The 17,095-nt window shown below is 43.0% G+C and overlaps 1 protein-coding gene across 2 annotated transcripts in view; it reads left to right on the top strand.

The window, feature by feature from the left end:
- SNX30 (sorting nexin family member 30) overlaps nt 1–17,095 on the top strand; it is a 104,355-nt gene that overhangs the window by 66,937 nt on the left and 20,323 nt on the right. For both annotated transcript variants that reach the window (XM_070375089.1, XM_070375090.1), the window contains exons 4-6: nt 5,787–5,945; nt 8,763–8,958; nt 11,623–11,822. In XM_070375089.1, coding sequence (XP_070231190.1) covers nt 5,787–5,945; nt 8,763–8,958; nt 11,623–11,822 — 555 coding nt within the window. The remainder of the gene's footprint in view (nt 1–5,786; nt 5,946–8,762; nt 8,959–11,622; nt 11,823–17,095) is intronic.

Below are 17,095 nucleotides of genomic sequence, written 5' to 3'. Positions count from 1 at the left end.
ATTTTTCTCTTTTTATATCGCTTTGCTTTTCTGGAATTTGAAAAGCAGAAAGAATCAAATGTTTTTCAAGCGGCACCCTAAAGCTAGAGTTGTGCTGGATGTGTATTTTGTCATCTCGTGATGGCAGTTCCACTTTCATGCCTTGGAGAAGGAAATGGCACCCCACTCCAGTGTTCTTGCCTGGAGAATCCCATGGACGGAGAAGCCTGGTAGGCTGCAGTCCATGGGGTCGCTGAGGGTCGGACACTACTGAGTGACTTAGCAGCAGCAGCAGCAGCAGCAGCAATGGCAGTTCACTTTGTTTTTCTTTGTAATCTGACAGTGGGAGCCACCAGAATCTTCACTGTGACATGGTTTTTGCTTTTTAATTTACAGTTTGTCTCAGAAGTGGGTTTTAACACTGCTTCATTAACTAGGGCACAACTCATTACACAGCAGAGAGATTTCATAACTCGATGGGCACAGATTTTGGAGATGAAGCAAATACATTTATTAAAATCTTTAGTTTTTAATTTCACTTGGAAATTTAATTCTTCAATTTTTATGATGGGAGCCTTCTAGAAGGCTGCATATGTGTGTATTATGGACCCATTTATGTATTGGGTAGCAGTAAACACATAGGAATTAATAAGGAGAAATTTGTAATGCAGTGTTTGTTTTTCTTAATATGAAATAATCAGTAAAATGTCTCACTTCACTCTTTAGTTGGCTCCTTTTTTTGTACTGTTCAGTATATGTGCTTTTAGCTGATCAAGCACGTAAGTTCATAAGCAGTGAATTCACTGGTTGAACCTTGAATTAAATCAGGCCTGGTGACTGTTCTTTATTAGGAACAAATTTTTTTTTAATTTTATTAAAGTATAGTTGAGGTACAATATTATATAAATGACAGGTATACAGTGTAGTGACTCACAGTTTTTAAAGGTTATGCTCCACTTATAGTTACCATAGAATACTGGCTATATCTCCAGTGTTGTACATACAGTATTTCCTTGTAGCTTATTTTACACCGAATAGTTGTACCTCTTACTCTCCTGCTTCTGTGACTGCCCCTCCTCTCTCCCTGCTGTAACTGCTCGTTCGCTCTCTATCTCTGTGAGTCTGATAGTTGTACCTCTTACTCTCCTGCTTCTGTGATTGCCCCTCCTCTCTCCCCGCTGTAACTGCTCATTCGCGCTCTGTCTCTGTGAGTCTGATAGTTGTACCTCTTACTCTCCTGCTTTTGTGACTGCCCCCCCCTCCCCGCTGTAACTGCTCGTTCGCGCTCTGTATCTGTGAGTCTGTTTCCGTTTTTGTTACAGTCACTAGCTGGTTGTATCCTTTAGATTCCACCTATAAGTGATGTTGTTGTTGTTCAGTCTCCCAGTCTCGTTTGACTCCTTACGACCCCATGGACCGCAGCATGCCAGGCCTCTCCGTCCCTCACCATCTCCTGACTTTTGCCCAAGTTCATGTCGGTTGCATCGGTGATCCAGCCATCTCATCCTCTGATGCTGTCTTCTCCTTCTGCCCTCAGTCGTTCCCAGCATCAGGGACTTTTCCAGTGAGTCAGCTGTTCGCATCAGATGACCAAAATACTGGAGTTTCAGCTTCAGCATCAGTCCTTCCAATGAGTATTCAGGGTTGATTTCCCTTAAGATTGACTGGTTTGATCTCCTTGCTGTGCAGGGGAGTCTCAGGAGTCTTTTCCAGCGCCACAGTTCAAAGGCACCAGTTCTTCAGCACTCAGCCTTCTTTACGGTCCAGCTCTCACAATGTCCGTGACCACGGGGATATAAGTGGCATCATAAGTATTCTCCTTTCTCTGTGTGACTTGTTTCGCTTAGTATAATACTCTCCAAGCCCATCTATGTTGTTTCAGATGGTTAAGATTTCCTTTTAATCTTGATGCTCTTTTATTTGTTTTATTTTTGGTTAGCAATATTTTCTGTTAGTGTGATATGACTAGGAAAAATAGTTTTCTGTCACATAGTGGCTATGCAGTAAATATCTGTCAAATTGTATAGAAGAAGCAATTAGAAAAATGAGAAGAGGACATCGGACACATAAAGACTGAGCAGTTGAAATCTTCGTTCAGATTTCCTACCCAGAAACAGTAGCTTTTCTGTGACAATCTACTATACTTTTATTTCATAGATTATTAAATACTTTCTTATAAACTAACATAAAGTATGGTATATATGAAAGTACTTTTCCAGAGTATTTAGTGCTCTAAAATGTAAATGTTTTAAGATTAAACCTTGATATATTTAATAGATTGTTGTAACGTTTTGGAAATAGGATTTGAAGGTTCCAACATATATATATGCATATATAGTTTTTTAAAAACTTCATTATGGAAAATGTCAGAGTCGCTTCAGTGCAGTGACCCCTCAATGTACTCATCACCTAGTTTTAGCACCTATCAACTCATAACCAGTCTTGTTTCATCTCTGTCCCTAGCTACTCCCTCATCCTCACACCAGGTGATTTTTTTTTTTCCCAAAAAAGTGACTTAAACAACATTTTTTAATCTAATAGTTCTGGAAGTCAAAAGTGCAAAATCAGTTTTCATGGATTAATATCAAGAATACTGGAGTGGATAGCCTGTTCCTTCTCCAGCGGATCTTCTGGACCCAGGAATTGAACCCAGATCTCCTGCACTGCAGGCGGCTTAGCAGAATAGTTGGTATATTAATGTACACGGGGCTGTATCCCTTCTCAAGTTTCTAGGGGGAACTTGTTCTTCCGTTTTCCATCTTCTGGAGGCTGCCTGCATTGCTTGGCTCAGGCCCCTTCCTCCATCTTCAAAGCCAGTGGCATTGCATCTCCTCTCCTCTCTGACAACTGGTTCCATCCTTCCGTTTTTTTAAAATTAAGATAAAATTTACATAACATAAAATTCACCAGAGTGTATAATTCAGTGGCTTTTATTATATTCACAGTGTTTTGCAATCACCATCACTATTTAATTTCAGAATATTTTCATCATCCCAAAAAGAAGTCCCATACCCATTAAGTAATCACATCCAATCCCTTCTTTTTCTCCAGCCCCAATATTATGAATAATGCTGTTTGAACATTTACTATACAAGCTTTTGTGTGAAAACTTGCTTTCAGTGATTTTGGCTATATACCAAGGAATAGAATTGCTAGATCCTATGGTAATTCTAAGTTTAAGTTTTTGAGAAACTGCCAAACTGTTGTGCCAGGGCCTGTGCCATTTTACATTCCTGCAGCAATGTATGAGAATTCCCGTTCCTCTATGTGTGTGCCAACACTTGTGATTTTCCTTTCTTTCCCGCCTTTTATGGCCATCCTAGTGGATTTGAAATGTTATCCCAGGTGATATTTTTTGTTAATACTTTGGCTTAAAACATATATGGAGGTGCTGCTGTTTAGTCCACTTCCTTTTTTGCTTTCTGTCCTCAGAATTTACAAGTTAATACAAATAGTTGGCATTCATTTGACATCTACCATGTGCTGGGAGCAGTGTTGAGCTCTTCACTTGTATTATTTCATTTACGGGGTGTAGTTACCCTCGACTTGGGCAGCAATCCACATTCATATATGGGCTTCCCTGATAGCTCAGTTGGTAAAGAAGCCGCCTGCAGTGCAGGAGACCTGGGTTCAATTCCTGGGTCCAGAAGATCCTCTGGAGAAGGAATAGGCTACCCACTCCAGTATTCTTGGACTTCCCTTGTGGCACAGCTGGTAAAGAATCCGCCTGCAATGTGGGAGACCTGGGTTCAATCCCTGGGTTGGGAAGATCCCCTGGAGAAGGGAAAGGCTACCCATTCCAGCATTCTGGCCTAGAGAATTCCATGGCCTATATAGTCCATGGGGTCGCAAAGAGTAGGACACAACTGAGTGACTTTCACTTCAGATTCCTATGCATAAGCAACCCAGTAGGTAATTATAAGGGTGAGGAAGAGAGAGGTGTATTCTTTTAAGGAAGCTTGAAATGGGAAGAAACAAATTTATGAAGCCACAGACATCTGACGATGAGATTGCTTATTACAGAAGGAAATTCTGTTTGCAGAAGGATTCACTCCCAGGTTCCTTTAACTAGCAAGCTTCTTTGGTTCATTAAACCACGTTCAAGGTACTAAATCTGAAGAATGGATAACTCTTTTCAAAAGGTTGTCTGTTATGTGAAACGAGGCACACCTAACTGCTTATTTGTTCATTAGGCCTTTTCCCTAATTCTTGTTCAGCATAAGCAGATGGGAGTATGCGCAGCAGGACTCATGAGATAAAAATGTCACTGGATTTGGTAATTAGAAAGTTTTGATGATTTGAGAAGAGTGGTTTCTGCATTAGGCAGGGATGGGGCAGAGAAATGCAGCCTTGAAGGCAGTACCACAGATGGCTTCGTTTTGCAGTGAAGAAAGGTTAGGGGTGGAGAAATCAAGGGGAAAGAGTGAAAGTAAAGGTAAATGATTCTTTTCAAAAGGGTTGAATGAGATGGGAAGGAGAGTGGAGAAGATATAAGGTTAAGAGATAGATTTTTTTTTCATGGTCAGTAGCCAAGTGCTTCTTTTCCAGGGGTGCTGGTATTGCCAATTCCTAAATATTTCAAATGTCTTGTGTTATAAAATCTGGGTTGCTTCTTGGCTTTCCCCACACTTAAGTGCTTAGGATTCTACTTTGGGGGGCTAAGTTCCTGTTCATGTAACTTATTTCAACATTTGTGTGTGTGTGTGTGTGTGCACGCATGCGCTTAAGGGTTTATAACTTAAAAGAAAAAATTTTCTTTTTAGACATATTACAGAATTTTAGGAGGTTGCAGACTTAAATGCTTGTTCCAGTTTTCCGTCTCCTCATCAGCACTTGTTGTTTCTTTTCCTTTCCTGTCGTTCTCCATCTCCATTCTGGTCATCCTAGTGAGATATCATCCTAGTGAAGTGGCATCTCACTGTGATTTTGGTTTGTATTTCCCTAGTGACTAATAATGTCGAGCATCTTTTCATGTGCATTTTGGCCATTTGTCTGTCTTCTTTGGACAAATGTCTACTGGGTCACTTAACGTTTTAAAAATGTAAATGTTCTTTTAATATTTCATAATCAAAACACTTCCAAATTGTGCATTAGTGGATACTGTCTTTCCCTGTGGGGCAGTGATGAGGAAGGCCTTTTAATGAAGCCGCTACGGAAATAGGTTAAAGCTCAAAGATCCCTTGGCGGCCAGGTAGTATTAAATTGCCCACAGTGTTGGCTCAAAGTAAATACAATGGAGAAATTCAAGTAAGGAGTAAAGGAAGTTAGTTCTATCATTAAGAACTTTTAAACATAAACCTAAATGAAAAAAAGGGGGGGGGCTCTGGAAAAGAGGGTATTTTATAGACACAGGGGTTTCCCTAATACACTTATTTTTTCATTTACCAAATTCTTTTATTCCTTGAACTGGAAGTAGAATCTTGAGATATTTAAATAATATGATTTGTGTCTGGCTCCTTTCCTGTCTTTCTTATCTTGCCTTAACTTTCCCACTAGGTCACCTGTGCATCAAGCGGCATAAAGATAACAACTGGATTTACTGGTAGATGTTACCCGACTATTGTTGGTGTTCCAGAGACCGTGCTCTGCTGTTTCATTTTTTTATTATTATGAAATTGACAGTGTGGTTGTAATTTTACTCCACCGGCATTTTCTCAGGCTTGTTTATACTGATGACTACATAAAGATCTAACTGATTTAAGAAAGACCGTTCTTGATGGATGGGTCCCAGGACTTATTTGCTAGCCTAGTTTTTCTTTGCACCTTCCAATCAATTATTCTGAATATTTTTCTTCATGTCATTGTAGCCACTTCCTGAGAAGTTTGTGGTGAAAGGTGTCGTGGATCGATTTTCAGAAGAGTTTGTGGAGACCAGAAGAAAAGCTTTGGATAAATTCCTGAAAAGAATTACAGATCACCCTGTGCTCTCCTTCAATGAACACTTTAATGTTTTCCTTACGGCCAAGGTAAGGCAGACTCTTTCATACTCCTCCCCCAAATTAGCATTCTTTCTACTCTCCCTTAAAAGCTGTTCTGATCTCTCCAAGGCACACGTGTAGTTAGTGGGTGGCATAGAATTGCTCTGGGTTTGTGTCTTTAGTGTTTTTTCTTGGTGCTCATCTGCCCTGGCATGGTTTCCGTGTTAGAGTTCAGGAGAAATATCCCCCTGCTGCAGCTGAGAAAGTTAGACTATTTTCACTTGCCAAAAGCAGAGATGTTTTCCTGAACACTTACCAGCGATGTTACCGGACGAGGCCATTCTGATCAACAGTGGGCATGAAAGGGTGAGAATGTTCATTGAGTGTTTGGTAAGGACATTTTCACAGGAACTTCGTGAGTGTTGGCTCAGAGTCTCATTTCACGGGTGAGGAGACTGAAGCTCAGGGCGTGTGTACGAGTTCAGCTGGCATCACTGGGATGTAAACTGGGTCTTTGTGGCTCCTGAGGCCACAGTTTTCCTGGGTATTGGACCACCTGACCAAGAGGAGTTTAGCATTACTTCAGTTCAGTTCAGTTCAGTTGCTCAGTCGTGTCCGACTCTTTTTGAACCCATGAACTGCGGCACGCCAGGCCTTTCTGTCCATCACCAACTCCCGGAGTCCACCCAAACCCATGTCCATTGAGTCGGTGATGCCATCCAACCATCTCATCCTTTGTTGTCCCCTTCTCCTCCTGCCTTCAATCTTTCCCAGCATCAGGGTCTTTTCCAATGAGTCAGCTCTTCACATCAGGTGGCCAAAGTATTGGAGTTTCAGCTTCAGCATCCGTCCTTCCAGTGAATATAGCATTACTTACCTGCAGCCAAGTTCCTAGCAGGCGGGCATTTTCCAGGCACTTGCCAGGGACAGTTAGGACAAACACAGGTGCTGGATTCTACATAGTCAGACTCAGGTTGGCCGTCTCCCCTTCCGTAAATTTAAGAAAATTGAAATCATTATCACACATCATTGAAATCATAACAGGCATCTTTTCTGGCTACAATACTATGAGACTAGATATCAATTATAGGGGGAAAAAAGCTGTAAAAAACACAAACACATGGAGATTAAACAATACATTTCTAAATAACGAAAAGGTTACTGAAGAAATAAAAAGGGAAATAAAAAAATTCCTGGAAACAAATGACAACGGGAACATGACAGCCGCAAACCTGTGGGCTGCAGCAGACTCCAGGTGGCCACCCCCTGACTAGTCTCGGAACTCCCCTGTTGGCAGAGCTGGTCCAGAACCCGAGTGCTCAACTCTGACCGTCTGCAGAAGTGAGAGCTCGTGTTCAGACCCTTGTGCCAGCTGCCTTCCACCCCCTATCTGTTTACGCTCATGCCTCCTAGTCTCACATTCAGGCCATAGGTAATTCCTCCCGCATCGGCGAGGATGCTGAGGTCCAGGGACTTTCCAGTTTCCTTTTTCAAAATCCCAAATTGAGAAATATTTACAAACAGCGTCACCTGACGTAAAGACCTTAGAGGGAATGCCGTTCTCCAGACAGTGAGGACCACATGCCAAAGTCCGCCCATGTTGTGGTTTGTTTGTTTGTTTTCTTTTTGCCAAATCTTAGTTGGCACTCAGCCTCCTGGATGACATTCTTATTTATCTTCTCTTTTCCCTGGAAGCCTTCCCTCCACAGTTCAAACTTGTGTTCTTTTTAAAAAATGAGAGTATTTCCTGGTGAACTGCTCCTCAGGCACAGTTCTTCCAGAGTAAACACAAAGTGAAGTCCCCCCTGTTCTCCAGAAGTACAACACACCGCTTCACCCAGATCACAGGTTCTTCATCCAGGCAAGCCTTCAAGTTTCATCATTTTTATTGAATAAAGGGACAAAGCAGGAGAAAGCTTAGACCCCTGGTCACTAGGAATTTGTGTGAAAAATAAGGAGGAAGGTTTTTTTTTTTTTTGTATGTGTGGTTTTTATTTGTGGGCCAAGCAAGATGAAATGATGTTTAAAATGTCTTCAGTTTTGTTATTGAAGAAGAACACACGTCCAGAAAAGTATGCCAATCATAGCTCAGTAAGTGATCAGCAAATGAACACACCTTTGTGATCACTACCTGTATCAAGACAGAAAATCTCCAGCACCCTGGAAGCCCCCGCTCCCAATCACTCCCGTCCTCCTCCTCCCTAGAATAAACACTGGCCCGATTTCTGGCATCGCAGAGCACTGATGGGTTTTGTCGCACAGCCTTTCCTGTCACTGCGTCCTGCCTCCCACCCTCTACTTCCCTTACGTGGCTTCGGTTGGGTATAAATGAATGAATCTCAGCTCTTGAATTTTGCTCCTAAAGACAGTTTAGGATATTTTGTACAGGAGAAAGGGACTCTTTAAAAAAGTTGTGATTAAAGGAATGTGTGCAGGGTCAGTGTTCCTTATTGGAAAGGAAGGAGTCCAGCTCTGGAGAGAGAGACCTGGTGTGCAGGTGCGGGGGTGTGAGCGTGGTGGCCACGATGACGCAGGGGAGGAGACGTGTGTGTGTCTGTGTGTGTGGTTAGCGCCCTACCTAACGCAGCTACTTTTCTTTTGCTTTTTTAATAATTAAAAAAATATATTTATTTGGCTTTGTTGCATCTTAGTTGTACTGCAGCGTATAGGAGCTTAATTCCCCAGCCAGGGATTGAACCCACCTCTCCTGCATCACGAGGTGGACTTTTAACCACCGGACCACCAGGGAAGACCCCAGTCCCTTATTTTTGGTGTCCTCCATTTCCTAAAGGAATTGGCTTACCCAATCCTGGCCGTGTGAGCGGGTGAGCCCTTTGAGTCTGTCTCTTCGTGTGTCATCCTTAGGACCTGAACGCCCACAAGAAGCAAGGGATGGCATTGCTGACTCGAGTGGGTGAGTCAGTCAAGCATGTCGCTGGCGGCTACAAGCTGAGAAATCGGCCTCTTGAATTCGCAGCCATCGGCGAGTACTTAGACACGTTTGCGCTCAAGCTGGGAACCATCGATCGAATAGCCCAGCGGATCATCAAGGAAGAAATAGGTGAGCTCTGTGTCAAGGTCTGGATCAGGCCCGCAAACCACGTTTGCAGAAATGGCACATGTGTGCCAGGCAGAATCAAACTGCTGAACCAGGGGAGTGGCAGCACCAGGCCACACTACGCCCATAAAACCAACACACACACATGTATATACACGGAGCGGGGGAGGTAGTTAAGGCCAGAGGGGACTTTTGGACTCCATCCCTGGCCCTGCATTTCATCCTGTGTTTGATTTCCCCACAGCAAACAGCCACTCTGAGCTGCTAGGCTTTTCTAGTTTTATCTCTCTCTCAACTTCCCTTCTTCCATCACCAGAGGATGAGATGGTTAGATGCCATCCTCTCTCTCATCTATAGGGACGATCATTTAAAAATTAAACTTGAGTATCTTTTCTGGCAGAAAGGCAGTTCAGAAGGACAGCCTGTGTTTGCCAAAGTTCTGATCCTAAGGAGGTTTCAGACTTGAAACTGACTCACCTGCCTCGCCGTGGCTTCATTTCAAGCCCGCTCTTCCTGAGAGCTATGAGGCCTTTCTTTAACCTTCCTGGTTGCTGCCACTGCTTCATCCCCACCCGTCTCTTGGCCACTTGCTTTTCTGTATCCCAGAATGTGGGGGCCTTTTGTCGTCTTCCACACGTGTAGGCCAAACGCACGTGAACAGTATTAGTGATCACGCTGGCACGTGATGTGAAACGTAGGAAAGGATTCCCCCGTAGCTTCAGTCCATTGGTTACTAAAAAATGGCAGCAACATTTTATCGTAATGGCAAGAATCCTGGTGACAATTGATGGCCAGCTTTTCTTTGTGAGGAGAAATAAAACGACATTTTCCCCTGTTCTGTGTTTTAATTCTCCTTTACCTGCTGCTGGTCTTATGTGGGCCTGCAGGTTTTAGAGATGGCTTTAGAGGGCTGACTCTCGGGGTCCTGACAGGACGTGCAGCAACGCTGCCTCTGGCACCTGGGCCAGGGGCCAGAGTCTGCTTCTTGCCCGCACTAACACAATGACCTCTCGGCACCTCATGGTCTGGGTCCTGCCGCCTCTCCTGGGCGTTTGGGGACCAGGAAGCCTGCCTGGGGAAGCGCCTTCTGATGGGCCCAAGGTGTTGGGGTGAGCCCTGAGTGAGAAGCAAGTCTGCCTATGTAAGACCACACTTTCTTATATCAAGAATTTCCTAAAATTCCATTGTTTTTCCCTCGTGACTGATTTTCTTTTTTTTACTTTTTTTCCTTTTGAAAACATCCCCCCAAACCTATATGAAACTCTGCTTCCATGGCCTGTCAAAATACTGCTTCACTGTAGCGGTAGGCGAGTAGGTTTTGGGGAAGATATTTAGTGGATGTCACTCCCAGCACTTTCCCCCCGAAGGCATAGTGGCTCCCATTATCCAAAGGCATGACATTTCCACTATGGAGTGGAGTTGATTGATGTTATGATGTTAGCTGTAACATTAGCTTACAGAGATTGTAAAAAATATTCTGTTACCATCAGTGCTGTGTTTAAAGGGAAGCATCCTCAGAGAGCTCTTTGCTGCAGTAGTTACTGAGTCAGTAATACCAGTGATTGCTGCCCAGCCAGATCTCAACTGGTTTCTTAGTCACTCAGTCGTGTCTGACTCTTTGCGACCCCATGGACTGAAGCACGCCACGCCTCCTTGTCCATCACCAACTCCTAGAGTTTACCCAAACTCATGTTTATTGAGTCGGTGATGCCATCCAACCATCTCATCCTCTGTCGTCCCCTTCTCCTCCTGCTCTCAATCTTTCCCAGCATCAGGGTCTTTTCAAATGAGTCAGCTCTTCATATCAGGTGGCCAAAGTATTGGAGTTTCAGCTTCAACATCAGTCCTTCCAATGAACACCCAGGACTGATCTCCTTTAGGATGGACTGGTTGGATCTCCTTGCAGTCCAAGGGACTCTCAAGAGTCTTCTCCAACACCACAGTTCAAAAACATCAATTCTTTAGCACTCAGCTTTTTTTATAGTCCAACTCTCATATCCATACATGGCTACTGGAAAAACCATAGCCTTGACTAGACGGACCTTTGTTGACAAAGTAATGTCTCTGCTTTTTAATATGCTGTCTAGGTTGGTCATAACTTTCCTTCCAAGGAGCAAGTGTCTTTTAATTTCATGGCTGCAATCACCATCTGCAGTGACCTTGGAGCCCAAAAAACTAGTCAGCCACTGTTTCTATTGTTTCCCCATCTATTTGCCATGAAGTGATGGGACCAGATGCCATGATCTTAGTTTTCTGAATGTTGAGCTTTAAGCCAACTTTTTCACTCTCCTCTTTCAGTCTCATCAAGAGGCTCTTTAGTTCTTCTTCACTTTCTGCCATAAGGGTAGTGTCATCTGCATATCTGAAGTTATTGATATTTCTCCCAGCAATCTTGATTCCAGCTTGTGCTTCTTCCAGCCCAGTGTTTCTCATGATGTACTCTGCATATAATTTAAATAAATGGGGTGACAATACACAGCCTTGACGTACTCCTTTTCCTATTTGGAACCAGTGTGTTGTTCCATGTCCAGTTCTAACTGTTGCTTCCTGACCTGCATACAGGTTTCTCAAGAGGCAGGTGAGGTGGTCTGGTATTCCCATCTCTTGAAGAATTTTCCACAGTTTATTGCCCAGCCAGATCTCAACTGGTTTCTCTTCCCCTTTTAGAGTATCTTGTAGAGCTGAGAGAATACGGGCCCGTGTACTCCACGTGGAGCGCTTTAGAGGGGGAGCTGGCCGAGCCCCTGGAGGGTGTGTCAGCCTGCATCGGCAACTGCTCTACAGCCTTGGAGGAACTGACCGATGACATGACAGAGGACTTTCTACCTGTGCTCAGGGAATATATTTTGTACTCTGACTCCATGAAGGTGAGCTGGCTCCCTCCTTGTGTACCCAGGTACTTTCTTTGTGGTCATTAACCAGTAACTAAGTGGTTATTGCCTATTTGCTTGTGGTATTGGGCTTCCCTGGTGGCTCAGCTGGTACAGAATCTGCCTGCAATGTGGTAGACCTGGGTTCGATCCCTGGGTTGGAAAGATTCCCTGGTGAAGGGAACAGCTACCCACTCCAGTATTCTGGCCTGGAGAATTCCATGGACTGTATAGTCCACGGAGTTGCAAAGAGTCAGACACGACTGAGCTACCTTCACTTCACTTCACTTCATTTAGGTTTCCTTCTTTCTAGATGGGCAGGATCAGACGTGTGGACTGACCTCTTTCTTGAACATGTAAAAAGAACACATGGTGAATCCAAGTATGTGAATTAAATGAAAAAAAAAAAAGAAAGTTTGGAAAAGATTCTTACTAGAATCTTAGAGGGGGAGCTAGCTAGAGTTCTCTGAGAGTTTGAGATATAACATCTGATTAAGAACAGTATGTTGTGGGAAAAGAACAATTGAATAATAATTAGAGCTCTTTGAAGTTAAAGTGTGATTGCTAAAATAAAATTGAAGAGCACAGTTGGAAAATGAGGCTGAGGAAATCTTGGAAAGTATTGTAAAACAAACTTAAAATGTAGTTGGAAAGTAGAACAAAAATGCAAAAATACTGAAAATGTGAAAGAATGATAAAAGACATAGAGGATTAATCTCAAAGGTTAATTAATCACCGACTAATAAGAGTTCCTGATTGAAAGAATAGAGAAAACTGAGAAAGGAAAATTATGAAAGAAGCAGTACAAGAAAGTTTCCCTGAACCAAAGGGCATAAGTTAAAGGACATAAGATTAAAAGGACAGGTTGATTACCCAGCAAAAGGACTGGACAGAAAACCAACCCAAAGCATATCATTGTAAAATTTTAGGACAGAAGTGATAAGATTCAGGTACAGGATCAAATGCTTTAATGTCTGCGTTAGAAACTGCCCCAGCCTGCACTTAGACCAGTTGGAGAGTGTAGCTGCGGGGGACTCCTATGCTGGTGGGCAAGGTTTATCTTGGCTAACTGGCTCATTTTTATAGATGAAGAAGCAGAGGCTCACGGGTGGGCCTTTTCTCTGCTCCACGGTCCCAGTTCTAATGAGCAGCCACCTTATGTTCGTGTCTTTACTGTTGGCGAGAGAAACTGGATCAGTTCCTGCTTTTCAAGGCTGCGGTGCACATTGTCTGTGTTTAAGTGTCGTCGTGGCACGGCACGTTCTGTCCCCTTCAGAGGCAGAGAGAAAGCACAGGAAACGGGCCCTAGGAGGCCACGTGGAACTGATGGATCATGTTCAGTGGACAAAGAAGACAGCTTGTGCTGGATTGGTGGTTGAAGATGTGTGTTTCCAAGAACACTGTGGAGTGAACAGAGCTTGAGAGAGAAGGGTACCAAAGTTACCCTCAGGCCCAGGACTCAAATATGCTATAGACATCTGCAGGTGAGCCCCTTATATGGGCTCACATTCTATACACAGCGTGTATATAAAATATGATTATGAGAGTGATGGGCTGGGAGAGAGAACACGTTAGAGTCTTTAGCAAAGTTCTAGCAGTGCTTTTTGAGCACTGGTGTCATTATGACCAGGCCAGGAGTTGGAGAAGCTTTATTTAAGAAAGTTAGGGAAGGGCCCTATACTTCATATCTCACACTGCCTTATTCATGGAAGGTAGTCGGCGAATATTTAGTTGAAGCTGACAGTGTGGTGCAGTTTGGAATGTTTACAGATATATAACTATTGTATGACACCCATCTAGTTATTTTTAATAACTTGTAGTAGGTTTATCTACAAGTCAAAGAGCATGCTTATCTCAGAGGTACTGGTGATGACTAGTGAGATGAGAGTCAAAGGAGAGAATGATAAGGTAAAGGCCAAAGTGAGTGGAGCCAGTTGAGCAAGGGAGTGGGTGGCAGGTGGGGAGGTCAGATAAGTAAAGGTGGGAGGTGGGGAGGATACATAAGTCAAGGTGGGAGTGGGGAGGGCAGATAAGTAAAGGATAAGATATGAGGAGATACACGGTAGTATCTTAAAGGTCACAGTCGGTAAGTCTGGATTTTGTTCTTAGGAATAAAAGACCAGCCATTTGGTTTCATGCAGGGAAATGACAGGCTATGGTTTGCACTTTTAAGAAGACAGTTAGTGCTATAATAATGAAGAATGGATTGTGGAGAGAAAGGGTCGGGGAGAGGGAGAGAGAAAGAGATAAAGGTCCAGAGACCATCAGCAAACTGTTGCAGGGAGCCGAGTAGCAGATAACTGAGTGGTAGAGCTTGGGGAAGTGAGCAGACTTGGGGTGTATTTTGTGTGCAGGACCAGCTAGACTTGCGGCTCCATTAATGTGAAGTGAGAAATGAGGGAATCGAGGATGACTCCTGCGTTTTGGGCTTCAGCAACTGTGTTGATAGTGGTCCTGTTTAGTGAGGTGGGGAAGTTTGGAGAAGAACAGTTGGGAATCAAGTTGTTTTGGCCATACTGAGTTTTTAAAAAGTGCCTATCAGACATTAAAGTAGAGCTGTCATGGCAGCTGGTTATGAGTTCAGAAGGAATAGAAATTTGGGAGTCATTTGTTTATAGATGGCATTTAAATCTATGAGAGTTGGGGCGATCATCTGGTGAGATGAGACTGAGGCAAATAGTCCAGGAGTGTTCCTTGTATCTTCCAGTATTTAGCGGTCTAACGCCTAATTAGGGGGGTGGACAAGTAGGAGGAAGGAGCCTGAGAAGGAATGGTCAGTGTAATATGAGAAAGAGTAAAGGAGGACCTTAGTGAAGCCAAGAGAAACAACTGTTAGAAAGAGCTTGATAAGCAGTGACCATATGAATTAATAATGTGGAAGTCACTGCCATCGTGATTCAAGGTGTAAGATGTAGCTACGAAGTTTGGGTTGGAAGACAGCTTGTTTTAAAAATTCTGATTATTTCATTGCCATATGATTTTTTGACTTTAATTTTTCTTAAAAATTTTTTTGGAGTATAGTTGATTTTTCCATGCTGTGTTTGTTTCAGGTGTACAACAAAGTGATTCAGTTATACGTATATTCATTCTGTTTCAGACCTTCCCCCATGTAAGTTATTACAGAATACTGAGTGGAGTTCCCTGTGCTATACACTAGGTCCTTCTTGGTTATCTATTTTATATATAGTAGTGTGCATGTTAATCCCAAGCTCCTGATCACCACATTTCCCTTTTGTTAACCATGTTTGTTTTTGATATATATGTCTGTTTCTGTTTTGTAAGTTCAGGTGTATCATTTCTTAAAAATTGGATTCTACATATGATATTTATCTTTCTCTGTCTGACTTAAACTTCACTTACTATGGTAAAGTCCAGGTCCAGTCTGATGATTTCTTTGGCCTATGCGCGTATTCCCCCAGAGACCACGAGGTGGAGCTAATGAGTCAAGTGACTAGTCTATGCTTTTAGGTTGCCCACTTAGGGTGCCTTTCAAAACCTAAAAAAGACATTTTCTAGAAGGCTAATTTGAGGGAAAGAAAGTCCTCCTTCCTAAACAAAAGTGACTATAGGCTTGAGGGCCTGATTTCTTGAAAATGTGAAGAATTAGGAATGTATCAAAGTATATAATGATCTCAAATATTTTTAAATTTAGAAAAATATAAAAATCAAAACTCTGAGATTCCCAGTTAGGGCTGACTGGATACATATTGAAACTTCCTCTTTTCATACAATCAAAATGACTCCAGAATGATTTTTTTTTTTCTTTAAGGCTTAAGTCCAGGGGCCGAGGAGGGTATGGTGGGAGGGAAGAGCAGCAGGAAGGGAAACAGCAGCAGTACAATTAGGAACCAAAAGCGAATTGAGAGGTGATAGAGACTCAGGTGACTCAGAGCTGCTTACGCTGACTGTGGGGAAAACTGAGAAGCCACCTAGTTTACACTGTGGACTCCTTCAGAAAGGTGAGGAGTGGACAGCACCAGCTACCCCTGGGACTGTGGGAAAGAGGGAGCTGAAGACAAGGGTTGAGCAGGAGTCTGTTTAAGAAGCAATTAGAGCTTCCAATTCTGTCCTCCTTCCAAACACTGGGGCACTGTCCCTTCGCCACTTGGGCAGAACTGGAGGTGTATTCTCTGCTGCACAAGCTTGGTCGCTCAGTCGTGTCCGACTCTTTGCGACTCCGTGGACTGTAGCCCGCCAGGCTCCTCTGTCCATGGGCTTCTCCAGGCAGGAATACTGGAGCGTGTAGCCATTTTCCTCCTCCAGGGGATCTTCCCAACCCAGGGATCGAACCCACGTTTCCTGTATCTTCTGCATTGCAGGTGGGTTTTTTACCCATTGAGCCACTGGGAAAGTCCCCATAGAGGGTCTCTGCTCCAAGGGACGCCAGGCACAGTTGAGGGTGGGGACTGAAATCCTAAAATCAAGAGCAAAAGGTCACTAAATGTTGAAACTCTTGGTTGTCTTTCCTGGTAGAGTTGGAGGGCCTTTTAGAAAAATCTAAACAGGCTGGGAGAAGAGACTAGAATATACTGATATTTAGTGGTAGAGGGAATCCTCAATGAAAGGACCCAGCAGAGTCCCTGTAGAGAACTGTCAGGAAGCCCTCAATATCAGAGAACTTTCAGCCAGTTTTTAGTGTTTCCCTCTTGGGCGAGTGTGCAGAAAAGGCTCACCAAATATTTAAGGGAAGCTTCTAATGTGAATACAAGTAAATACAAAGAAGGAAAAACATAAACATCACTGAGGGAGAAGAACTTTTCCGGGAAACAAACTCACTGATGTCTTCAGAAAGAGATGTCACAGGTATAAAACAAGCATTTTTAAAGTTCCAGAGAATAAGCAAAGAGCTCATGGAATGACGATCAGGATAGAAATGGAAAAAAAAAAAAACAAACCACAAACAGGAGAGTTAGAAGAACAGTTTACGGAAATGACTATAAAATGAAACAAAAAGACAGATGGAGGATTGGAGAAAAAAATATGTAAAAATGAGAGGACCAGACCAGACATCTAATATTTCAGATCCAATATCTGAAAAACAGGAAGAGAAAACAGAGAAATGGGGGGGCATCAGAGGCATTCAAGAGAAAAAACTGGAAGTGAAGATAAGACATGTTGCAGGCCGTGCCTGAAAGATGAGGTGGTTGATGCTTAACCCCCTCCTCTACATTTTTCTTTATTTTTCAAATTATCTGTAACAAATATTGTTTAAAATGAAGGCATGATGTATGGTTTTAGTATTAGCAACATTGTCCTAGAAAATTGAACTC

The sequence above is a fragment of the Bos mutus genome, chromosome 8 (assembly GCF_027580195.1).
Source record: "Bos mutus isolate GX-2022 chromosome 8, NWIPB_WYAK_1.1, whole genome shotgun sequence".
Lineage (NCBI taxonomy): Eukaryota > Metazoa > Chordata > Mammalia > Artiodactyla > Bovidae > Bos > Bos mutus.
This window is presented reverse-complemented; position numbering and strand designations above follow the sequence as displayed.